Consider the following 12,464-nt stretch of genomic DNA (forward strand, 5'->3'; position numbering starts at 1 on the left):
TCTCTTTTTATGAATCTCTTTACCAACATCACGTTTCTTCCAAGTGGTTGCATCTTGAAAGCAGAGTAATGTATATGAATATATAAAGCAAACAAATATGTACACACAAAATGTGTACATACATGAAATGATATTTTCACAAATAGGGACAATGGCTACCATTTTGAAAGTCTTTGTATTTTTTGGCTCGGCACTGTATTTACAGACCTTGTGGACATTAACCAAAAGAAGGCATGAACTGGACCAGTGAAATTGTTGCTGTGAATGTCAAATACTAATGGGCTTTCCGAGATGCCCCTATCTTCTAAGAACGTCCCTCACCAGAAACCTTCTCTTCATCAGACACCTCTTCGTCATGAAGTATGTCCTCTTCCTCAGGGAAGTCTTTGTCATCTTCCCTCTTCTGCTTATCAGACGGAATCAGTCCTTCTCCTGAGGAGAAAAAACTCACAGTAATGCAGGCTGCCATGACAAAGAGACAGTGGCATTGAGTCAACAGCACTGAGGCACACTGTGGACTCTACATTATTCTGCTGTAACAATCACATAAACAGCAAGTTTGTAGTGGAGCTGAACATACTGATTGGTAAGGGATATTTTCCATAAGTAATAAGGTCTGCATTAGACTTTCACTACCCTGCAGCGTGGAGCTCCTGGCTGTCCCGCCTCCTGTGTGGAAACATGCCACATGGGTGGCAGCATGTGGCAGCTCGTCCGGGATGATGGTGGAACAGTAGGAGTCAGCGCACCCAGAGTCTCCGCTGCCAGAGTCTGACTGCTCTGACTCGCTGTCCTCCTCCAGGTGAGCTCCCTCTCCACTGGCTCTCTGGTCTGACCGCACTAACTCACTGTTCTCCTCAAAACAGGCCCTGTCTCCACTGGTTCTCTGATCTGACTGCTGTGGATCGCTGTCCTCCTCTGGACAGGCGGTGTCTCTACTGGTTCTTGTTGAGGTTTCCGCCTTCCTACCGCCTGCCTGTATGTCCACCTCAGAATCCCTGTCCTCTGCGGTGATGCCATACCCTGCTAGCATACCGCTTTCCTGAGACACATCTGATTGGCTCCTAGATGGCCCCGTGGGGAACTCCTGTAGGATAGTGGGAGTGTCCACATCTTCAAAAGACAGCACAGGGGAGAGCAGGATGCTGGACGCCGAGTCAGTCTGGAGGACAGTTTATTGTGCCAAATGTTAGTGTCAGCTGGCTGGTTTGTGCAATCAGCAGCTAGGGAACATGGACAATGCAGATAAAAATGTAAATGAAATCTAGAATTTTCTATCACAGTATCTCTTCTTCCTCTAAAGAGCACCAGCTGTCTTTCAAAAAATATTACCCATTTACAACTGTGATTGTATTGTATAGCATCTATTTATATGTATCTATAATAAAACTGAAAAATCTATAAATAAAAGTATAAATCATAATATGTAAATCAAGCTTTAGGTTATTGGAAATAAGCATTTGAATTCCAAGACAGGTGTCAATTTTAAAACTTGATGGCAATGGCAAATATTCCCTCTTGTAGTGCTGGACGAGCCTATAAATGCTGAGCAGGAGGGAAGGGGCTGACCGTGCTGGTGGTGGCAAAGGTATCAGCAGACAGGGGTTGAGGGGTAGAGCTGCTCCAGGGAAAAGTGTCCAATGGTCCTTGCGCGTGGCCCAGTAGCTCCACGTGGCCATCTACGGACCTGGGACTGTCTCTTTGCACTGCTCCACAGAGAAACACCAATTACAACTGCTACCATGAGCTACTGTACGTATGACAGTACAAATGGAGTACATATGTAGACAGACATACATGTATACAGAATGTGCAGGAAAGATTACTGACATTGTTAACAATGTTACTCTAAGGCTTACTGACAATGTACTGTTGATGTTTCACTTGTCCACTTGGTTTTGGTGGGGTTGTCAGACTGTTCGCGGAGACCAGAGCTATGGTGTTCGGCCTGTGAGTTTGCAGACAACACAGAGGTGCTGCAAAAGAGCGAATCAGTGGATCAGATGCTGGATGGTTATGTAAGTCACATGAATACCTACACCAAAACAGACCAATGCTAATATACAACCTCTGTGGGGTAAGAAGCCGCTGACTCTAAACGTGTAACTAAACGTGTGTAACGGTTGTGTGTAGACAGTGCATCCCACACCATCACAGTCCTTGGGTACATGATAGCTTGTCCCTTTGAGCACAGGCTGTACACTGAGGGAGTAACTGAAGTGACACTGTAGGGTTTAAAGCAGGTGTAATGCTAGCGACTGTTAGCACTGTACCTCTCATCACCCCAATGTTTGCTCATGGACTGCTGCTCTATGCTCGCCTGCTGCCCTCTGCTTTCACTCACTCCTGAAGACACACTGTCTCTGCCTGCCTACAGGGGGAGAAGCCAAAACTACACATACAGGATAAACTCCAGGGAGGAATCTTGTATGCTACTGCCCTGCTTTTGTTTCCAGCCCGTGTGCGGCACATTGCGGTTCACTATAGCAAAGAGTTCACCAGTGGATATACCCATGAATAAAAACACAGTAACTTGAGTCCTTAGTTACCTTGCTGGGGAGGGGCTTGTGGTAGCCTTACAAAAGAAATGAATGCAGGGATATGAAATGAGGGTTTCATCTGTCATCGGTTTTAGACAGGTGCTGAAATGAGAGATATTTTGCTTTCAACACGTGCATATCCGGAATGTGCTACCTCAGCTGGTCTGGGGCGTGGGTTGATGAAACTCTCCTCCTGGGCAGAAGTGTAGAGGCTCTGCTCCTCACCGTCACTGGAGGGATACTCCACATCCTTGGCCATACCAGGGAAGCATTCCCTCTGCAATGCAGAAAGAGCCTCTGTACTGTGTAGGCTGTCATCATGTGTTCCCTGCAGCTGCTCGGCCTCCTGGGTCCTGGCCATTGTGTGGACTCCAAGGGGTGGCTGGTAATAGCAGGACGGGGGCCCTGCGGCTCTGGCGAAGCTCGACCCACTGCTCTTCACGGAGGAGCCCTCTCCAGCCCTGTCTGCCACTCCAGAGTCCACTTCATCAGCATCCGCCCTGTAGCCTGGCAACCAACAGCTCACTGTTAACAGCAGTCGGAGGGGAATGGGCCACATCCAGCAGAGCATTGACTCTTTAACGGCTTTTATTCAGTTTCACACTGCTGACCAGCACTGACCCCCACACTCGAGTTCCATCGCTGCCTCCACTGAGCTCTCAGTGGGCTGACACACTTCCACTGTCACCTCCAGGTCTTCCTCTGAGCTGGGAGTCTGAAACAGACAAGTGCTGTGTCTGACCCGGCCATTCACCAACAGCCTCTTCTTACAATAGTCTGGTGGCATATGTTAAAGGTTTGAGAATCACATTTTAGGTGATTTTCCAGCAGTGGATATGATAGCATTTTAGGTTCAGCATTCCTATGAACCACTCTAAGAAAGATACTTGACACAGAAGTATTTCCCCCCTAAGGGACCCTTACTATTGAGTAACTTTTACTGGTCAGACATTTTTAAGTGGCAGTAGATAGGAAAATTGACAAACACCAATGAAATTCAGCTCTGTCTGTAGCGCTGTTTTAAAAATAAAGAGTGTTTAACAGCCGATAGCTACATGTGAGCATACTGGGTGGCTGCATTAATCTCGCTAGAAAAACAGGGGAAAAAAAACATAAAAAGAGTGTTAAAAACATCCATCCTCCTTGACTTCCTGCCAGCAGTATGAATATCCTTAAAAAAGTGAGTGTTTTGAGCTGTAACTTTTAGGGCTCTACCTGTGAGTGCCTCCCTGTGGTATGCGGCTGCAGCTCCAGGCTGGGGGTGAAGAACATGCTGCAGGGCTCCACCGGAGACTGGGTGTAGTCCGACTCAAAGCAGCTCTCCTCCTGAAAGCTCACAGCAAACACACTGCTCAGCACACACTCATCCAGCATCCACCCCCACTGCACCTGCTATGGTCCAAGCAACTGTGGAACTTGTTAAAGAAGGCTTAGCAGCTCCACTTACCTCCCTGTACCCTCTGCCCATCGTCCGTAAAGCCCAGGTGGCGGTGTGGAAGGCTGTGTTCTTCTTGCACTTTTTTTGGACATTTGAAGAGACATGCAAAGGACCCTGGGATAGCGGCACATACCACGCAGTCGGAGGACCCGCAGCTGGGGTGAAGCTACAGGTGGAGCCGATCGATGAGGAGCCATGCCTGTCCCTCTCTCTCAGCGCGCCGTCCACTTCGTCAGCACCAGTCCCATCTACTTTGTCCATTCCACAGTGTACGTCCGGGTTCTCCTGATGAGCTGCAGACGGGGCCGCCCGACCGACCGGCCCCCTGCCCCTCCCAGCCACCTCAACGGCCTGCAGGCTGCTCTCGGACTGCTGCAGCAGCGCCTGGGACACCTTCAGGTTGAGCACGACAGAGCCCAGGTGCTCACATTCCTTGCTGGCCGGCTCCTGGAGGGGAGCACTCTGCTCTCCCGCCCCCTCCAGCTCATCCTGCGCGCGGCTGATCTCTGACCCAGACAGCTGGAGGCTGTCCAGGTCCATGTCAGGGCACTCATCCTGTGAGGTTTCCACTTGCAGAGAGGAGTGGGTGGAGTCAACCAAGGCCTCCTCCTGCCCGTGCACTAACGTCCCTGGATCACCGCCGCTCCGCCAGAACTTCCATTTGGATTTTCTTTGGAATAGCTTTTCCTGACAGTTCATTCGGTCATCATTCTCACCTTCTCCCATGCTGTCAGACAGCCTACACTCATGTGCCTCCTCTTCTTCCCTGACTGCCAAAGGCCTGCAGCCTGGGAAGGAATCAAGTTCAAAGGTCAGGGGTTCACGTGGCGCTAAGAGGGCTAGTATAACATTACTAAGAGCTGCTAATAAGGCTTTGCATGACCACTGAGCTCACACGTGTGTTCTTGTTCCTTTATCTGTGTGGATCCTGGGCTCCGGCCTTCGGCCCCCTGAGACCTCACCGCCGACAGCAATCTGCTCTCCCGCGTCCCGTTCCAGCACAGATCTTGTGACAAACACTTGACAGGAGCAAGATTCACCTTCAGGTTCAGCTTCACGTGAATCCTGGCTCCTGATTCACTCCACCTAACCACTCTGGCACTTAGACCCTTAACTGAAGAATCCTTAACCACCACTAACTGAAAACTAGTATCTATATCTATCTAGTTTTAATGGGAGGAGCAGAAAACGAGGTATATGTATTTCTGTTGGGATAATACTAGTATTATATTTCTTTCTCAAAAAGAACATAAACACACAGATACAGAGACAGTGGCATATGAACATACGTGCATGTTGCTGCGGATCAGGTAGCTGAGCTCTTGCAGGCTGCTGGTGCGGTCTTGGACTTGGGGCTGCAGGCCACTCCTCACCAGCTGGTAGAAGAGCTGGGGGATGTTCTTGTCGGCTTCCAGGCCCTGACCTGACAGCACAGCCTGCTTGATCTGGAGAGGGTCTGCTGGCCCCCATGGCACAGCACCTTCACATCACATAGCAAAGTGCAGACAGACAGGTTTAACTGCAAACTATTTCTGTACTAAATTACACAGTACAGATAATAATCTAATTCAATTCAATCAACCTGTGTGTGGGAAGAACCAAATGAGCAACAAATTGGGCCGTTCCACAATAATAACCTGGCACAAGGGGGACAAGAGCCACAAATCATGAACTACGAAGCAAAAACTGGAAGGGCTCCTATTTAAGCAAAGGAGGGCACAGTCCCAAATTGCATGGTTCTAGTTCTGTCTGATAGAAAAAACAATGGAAAAGTGTGCAGAACAAAGTTCTATCTGGTTGCAGTTCTGACAGTGGAAAAGCCCATAAAGGGGAGGTGGAGAGGATGCTGGGAAATGCACTACGGCAGCCACAGGCAGGAAGGCTAGCAGACATACATCCTAACTGACGTACAATGCCCTTGACTGTAACACTCCATCTATGCACGCTTCTTTCCATCTTGTAAAGAGCATAATTTAAAGAATATCAATATGAGTTTTTGCTGTGTTCTGCCACACATTTCAAGTTGCCAGTACAATACCTGTGTAGATCTCTTGAATGAGGGCACACAGGCTGTAGAAATCTGCCTTCCAAGTGCAGGCCTTTTGTCTGATGACCTCAGGGGCTGCCCAGTTGTACAGCTCCTTGGGGAGGGGCAGGTGGGCAAGGTTGCCTGGACTATCCCCCTCACTGCTGCTCGGAATAGAGACAAGCGACAGCACTAATTGTGAGTATTACCAAAGAGACAGGGTGTTCACTCTCATTTGGTAAGGTTTTCATATACCCTTCAAATCCAGGACTTCAAGCTTACAGCAAAAACGGAAAATCTTAAAGTTTGGGTTCCTTGTAATGTGACATATAAACTAGCTTCTCTGACAACATGCTGATTAAAGTCCCACACAATTTATTTGTCTTTTTGTCTTATTTAAGTCTTGATCATCGCAGCAATAACAAAATATTTGGTCCTGTTCGTAAAGCTGTCAGTGGTGCATGAAGTGCATGTCATGGGATTACAAAACTAAGTGAATGGCATTTTAGGAAGTCTTACACACAACGTTGTGATATTTACATTATTAATTTATTTCAACTAGCAATTCCTTCAACCATCCTTTAACTGTATTGTCCATTACAGAACAGGCCTAAAGGTATCTACTGAGCAGTTATCAGTGCTCCATATTCTACTTTACAGTCCACTGAAATGACCACTCTGGTCTCAGACCTACAGGAAGATGATCTGGCTGACAGGTTCTACCTGGGAACCATGAAGCCGAGGCCAGTGACCTTGGCCACCCCGATGTGGACGATCTGCACGGCGTGGGAGGACAGGCTCCTCATCACCAGCCCCCGGCTGTGCAGGAAGAGCAGGGCCTCACACACCTGCAGCACCATGGACAAGAGCAGCACCTCTGTCCCCAGCACAGGCAACAGGTCGCGCTGCAGAGAGAGGGGCCAATAAGACACGCGAGTCATCAGTCTGTCCTCTCCGACTTACCTGCGTTCATCCGTTTGCTGTGCTATGGCTTTGCTGGCAATGTGCATGCAGTACCACATTTGTTGACTTGGAAAAACAACCATGGGTCAAAGGTCACAGTTACCCTGTAGTGCAAGAGGCAGTGGAGGGGTCTGATGTGCACCCTCTCAAACACCAGCCGGGAGTGCTGCAGGTCTTCAGACACACTGACAGCCAGCAGCTGCAGGAGGTGTGGGTGGAACAGCTGGCTGCAATATTATGAAAGGTTACTGGCAGGAACAAATAAGTTCCCACTACATTCACTTATAGAACACACATGAATGCCCAGTACTCAAAAGCTCCATTCACCCACAATGAGGATCCTGGTTGTCAGAATATTGGTAAATGGTTTACAATACATAGACCAACTATTAAGATAGCATGACAGCAAACAGATAGAACAGCAGCAGCTATAACAGGGAGTCACTCACCTTAACAAACGCACAGGTAACAAAATACAACTGCACAAACAATTTCAAATGGTTTGAAACAAGTATGGTGGCAATGGCACTATTCCTGTAGAATACTTCCATTTTCTGATGAAACTCAAAAGGTTCAGTCTCTCCTTTTGGTTTCAAAGCAGCCAGCAGAATTACTTTTGACAAAGGCTACTGTCTACTGCCTATGTTCCCATCTCACCTGCAGAATTCCTGTTCAATGATAAGAAGGTCCAGGTAGCCACCTTGGTTGTCATTGTCAACATGGGATTGCAGCTCTTTCACTGTCACACGGCATCCCCTCCAGCTTTTACTGAGAGAAGGACAAGTACAGCTCCAATGAAGTAAGCAAAGCATTTTCTAGCTACCTATTATTTCAAGGAACAAAATATCCATGGAAATCAAATATGCTCTTACCACCTCTGAGAACATATACGTATTGTTTCTGTTCATTTTTCAATCAAACTTCGAGATCCTCAGGTTGCACTCAATATGAGACAGCATGTTTACTTCATACCTCAGTGATAGTCCACTGAAGTTCATGTAGATGACCATCAGTAAGGCAGCTCTGAACTTTAGCTAATACTGTGGTATTTACCAATATTATCACTTTAATCATTATATTTTGTTACACACACACCTGTTTTCGGATTATAAAAAGCCTCGCCCATGCAACCCTAACCCTAACCCTAACCCTAAGTGCAACCAAACCCCTATAGAAGTGCATTTGTTTGAGATGAACAGTTTTCATTGCTAAAGAACACACTCAATGGCACCCCTCTGTGGCTATTCCTGTGTCCCTTACTTTGTCATCTGAGTGAAAGATCCGCAGGGGTAGGAGAACGGCATCTCGTCGTCCGCCTGTGTCAGCTCACTGTCAGCAATGGTGGGCAAACAGGCCAGGAGGCCCTGCAGCTGCCTTGGTTTGTCTATATACAACTGTGGCACATAATCATGTAACACATCTGTGCATACTGAACCGCAGGAGTCATTTCTCTCTATTTCAACCATTACACCAACCACATGTATTATACTTCCATACCATTAACAAAGGTTATTGGTGACTCTTACTAACAGATGCAGACACCAGCACACAGCAAATCAGGCAGCATTTTTGCGCACCTTTCCAAAGCCGTAGCACTGAATTGTGTCACAAACAGAAAAGCTGGTGCACCGCTTTCTGTTCAGCCGGCGCTTGGAGCCACTGGAACACAGAGCAAAAACAGGCTATTAACATTACCGTGTGATCAAAAGACCCGACATCAGATAGGGCTTCAGACAGTTCAGTTTATAATTTGACATTATGAAAAATGTGTACCTTCCGTTTAACCCTTTCTAATCCTGCCAAGAGCACTTCATCTCATTATTAACATATAGTGGCCACCAGAACCAGGGTGTCTGCTCAGAGGAAGCCTCACCTATGCACAAAGAACTCCAGCAGGCTGCGGGCACGCTGCATGGTCCGGGATGAGCTGGGACTTCTGTGGAGGTCCCAGGGCTGGTGCACCTGGGACATGCCATGCATGTGAGACGTACAGCTCTTCAAGAAGTCCAGCATCTATAGACAGGGGGAGACAGAAGACAGCAGACATACACTAAATAAATGTGTGTATGTCTGCATTACCTATCTGCTTCACCGTTCCCCTTATTAACGGTGACGTATATTTCCAAGTCAGGCGCCTTGCTCTGCAGTGTCATCACTAGTATTTCAATGAGCAACATTCTAGTAGGTAGTGCTGCTCAATGCGAACATAGTTACATGACAGTTTATATTCAGTCCTTTATGCCAAAGTGATTTTTGGTCCTTAAACACATCACATTCTTGTAAATTGCAGGACACAAACGTGCCAAAACAATTTACCGAATTTACTGTAAGTTCTCTGTCATCTGATATAGAAATCACCCCGTTGAAGGCTTTTACTCTAAACACTTTTTTCTTTTTAATTAAGAATTAAAAATATATTCTTTCACACTTCCATCTCCATCATCCCTCAAGTGGTGCTGATCTTTTTTACCTGTTCCACTTATTTTGTGCACCTTGATGAAATTGTGAGGAAGCATTAGTATCTTTCTTCGGTTTATATCAAGACAGCAGGTCACAGAAAGGCTTCCACACCCCTCAGGCATGCCAGAGACTTACTTTGTTGAATTACTGCCCTTTGAGATTATGGAGTGACTATGCTTCAAGTGCTTCTTGTAAGGGTATAAGGTAACACTGGCTTGTAGAAGACTTTTTAAGTTTGATTTTGAAAGATGTATGCTCAAGGTTGGGTTTGGGACAAGATTTTCCCAGGCACACAGCCATGAATTTTAAAATGCTGGAGAAAGCACAGACAGTTTTCTGATGGTTACATATTCTGCCTTGAGCACACCACATCAAAAATGTATACTTAATCCTCCTCAACTTTCACCTCTAGAATTCCACAGCATATTGAATCAATCTTGCAACTATGTATGAGAAATCCTGAGCACTTATACACAGTGGCAAAGATCTGACTGTTCAGGGACATAATGGGAACAGAGTTGCAGGACACAGTGACACTCACTGTTACAAGGCACTGAATGTACGGCAATAGTGGTGATGGCAGGGGGAGCAGGTCCTATATAGCGCTCTCCATATTTTTTCATATCCCTGATTGAGTGTTTCTGGTAATATTTATTATAAAGTACTCTTAACAGCATTACACCAAGAAATTATGGAGCTGTTGGGGTAAATATCCAACACATAATTTTATTACTCATGTTTTTTTTCTGATTTAATCAGTAAGAATAAACATGGAGGGCACCGTACCTTCTGGTTGTGCTCCTGTGCCCCTCTCTCGGCCCAGTCTTGCGGAGCACGGCCCTGGTGGTCGTGTAGCCTCAGGTCCCCTCCAGCGTCCAGCACAGCGCTCAGCAGCCGGGGCTTACAGGACAACACAGCGGCGTGGACCGGGGTGCTCCTGTCTTCAGAGCGGCTGCAGGCACACAGGAGACTCGCACAGCTCAAACAACCAAGGAGTGCACTTACAAATGGAAGCTGACAGCCGAACTGATGTTCTAAGAAAAGAGTGGGACAGAGCGTCCCTAAACCAGCACAAAAACACTAAGCCACAGCCTTACTGATTTGGGTCGGCTCCATATTGCAGTAGCAGCTCAACAGAGCTCGTCAGGCCCTGCAGAGCTGCACAGAACAGGGGTGTCTGGCCAAGGTGATTGACACAATCCACGTCCACACCTACCATAGAAAGCAACACACAACTTTAAACAAATAAACTGACATAAACCTTTTGCAAGGAAACTATGTGTTCATCAAAATCATCACTGCTATATATGGACTTGTAGGAAAGGAACATAGAGACATGTGGGAGCAATGTGTTACCTTACCTTTCTGGAGGAGTTTCTCCATCTTGTGCAGATTTCTCTCCATCGTGTATCTGTGCAGCTTAGCTGCCTGGCCTTCATCTTTCACAGTATCCACACTTACAGGGCACTGTGCAAGTGCTTTCATGGCAGCCATGGCAACCTCCTCAACAACAACGGAGCACTGCCCCCTGACAGATACCGCTGAAACAAGGTCATCAACGCCAAAACATTAATAAGCATATAATCATTTTTGTCCTTTAGCCAGTCAGAGGATTGATTTCACACAGACCATGACAACAGCATCAGATCAATCATAAACATGGACCCAAAATATGTCATGGCCTTGCTATGACATACAAGTATGTTAAATGCTAAAAACCAACTAAAAGTTAGCTACCTAGCAAGCCACGAATAACATTCTAAAACATTTCAGCTAACATTAGTTATTAACGTGTAAGTTAGACCGACAGCTAGCTAATAATCCTGACATTCAACAATATTGCTAGCTGGCAAACTAACGAAACACTGACATAGTCTGTTTGTCAACTAATTAATTAGTTGACCCTTCTCCACTTACCTGTGGCTAGGAAGTCAGCTACGAGTGAAACACCGTTAATAATATGTAAATTACGGTTAGAAGTGGGGAGAGAGCAGACCGTTAATAAAGATTCTACCAATTACCTGACAGGGTGTGTTCCTTCCTGGTTCGGCGAAAGAAGTTCCGGTTGCTGTTTAAGTTTTGGATAATTTCGGGAGCTCTTTGTAGTTAAGGAGCTCTTGTGCGAAGTGCGATATAATTGAATATGCAAATAGCCGAATACAGCTGTATCTGCACGCCCTCTGTGGAAGTAAAGCATGCAGGGTTCAATTGCCATGTATGATTTTCATGTTATTAAGGGTTTAATTATTTAATATCTTATACTGTAGTGCATGAGGACGGCGGAAATAATTCTGCGAGTAACTTAAAATACATTGATTGAAAAGTTGTGAATGATGTCTGTTTAACGTAATTTAATGTTTCACATAAAAGAAATGAGCTTTAAGACTGAATTGTTAAAAAAAGAAAGAAAGAAAACTGGGGAAACCTCAGATCTGGTTTATTGAACATAAGATTTGTGCATTGAGACCATGCCTCAAGGTCTTATGGTCACACCTCACGCATTTGAAGGTAATTTCCCACTAATGTACATCTTTCTCTGTGTAATATACCATTTGTGTAACATAAAATGGGTATTGGCTACAATACTGCAGTGTAGCCTATGTATGTAATCTAAACTCAAAAAAAAAAAAAAAAGAATTTTAATGGAAGCAAGTAAGTTGCGATGTGTTACACCCATTCTCGATCCCTCTTGACACTTCCTGTTAGAGGAGCCAGGGTCGTGCACATGGAAGTAACCTTTGTTCATGCAATAGTTTCACTGAAAGCTCCGCATTTTAAGGTGAGTAATTTATTCTAAAGAGGATTAATATCCGCACGGCCACAAAATACAATTTCCTTGAATCTCACAGCTACGTATATGAAAATGTTTTCACAGGTTCTTTGGGAAGTCAAGACGCAACGATTATGGACACATTAATCACCTTTATCCTTATGTAACTGCAGATTATGGTGGATGTCCAAGCCCACTGGATGTTCTGAACTGATCAGATCCTGGGATAAATTGTTTAATTTCATTTTCCATGTATTACCTACTTAA

The 12,464-nt window shown here is 45.8% G+C and overlaps 1 protein-coding gene across 1 annotated transcript; it reads right to left on the bottom strand.

The window, feature by feature from the left end:
• Nucleotides 1-304: 304 nt before the first annotated feature.
• On the bottom strand, nucleotides 305-2,831 carry LOC118794577. Its single transcript, XM_036552835.1, has 5 exons — nucleotides 2,695-2,831; nucleotides 1,864-1,976; nucleotides 1,570-1,706; nucleotides 637-1,162; nucleotides 305-432 (listed from the first exon to the last, which is right to left on the bottom strand). The coding sequence occupies exons 1-5, from the start codon at nucleotides 2,787-2,789 to the stop codon at nucleotides 305-307; spliced, it is 999 nt and encodes a 332-aa protein (XP_036408728.1). The 5' UTR covers nucleotides 2,790-2,831.
• Between the last annotated feature and the right edge of the window lie 9,633 nt (nucleotides 2,832-12,464).

The sequence above is a fragment of the Megalops cyprinoides genome, chromosome 19 (genome assembly GCF_013368585.1).
Source record: "Megalops cyprinoides isolate fMegCyp1 chromosome 19, fMegCyp1.pri, whole genome shotgun sequence".
NCBI lineage: Eukaryota > Metazoa > Chordata > Actinopteri > Elopiformes > Megalopidae > Megalops > Megalops cyprinoides.

Excerpts from the sequence above, each read along its gene's own strand:
- LOC118794577 (XM_036552835.1), bottom strand. The coding sequence starts at position 2,789 with ATGTGGAGTATCCCTCCAGTGACGGTGAGGAGCAGAGCCTCTACACTT. Across the intron at positions 1,707-1,863 it reads TGAAACATCAACAGTACATT|TGCAAAGAGACAGTCCCAGG; the intron begins GTCAGTAAGCCT and ends TCTGTGGAGCAG. Across the intron at positions 1,163-1,569 it reads CCTTTGCCACCACCAGCACG|ACTGACTCGGCGTCCAGCAT; the intron begins GTCAGCCCCTTC and ends ACTGTCCTCCAG.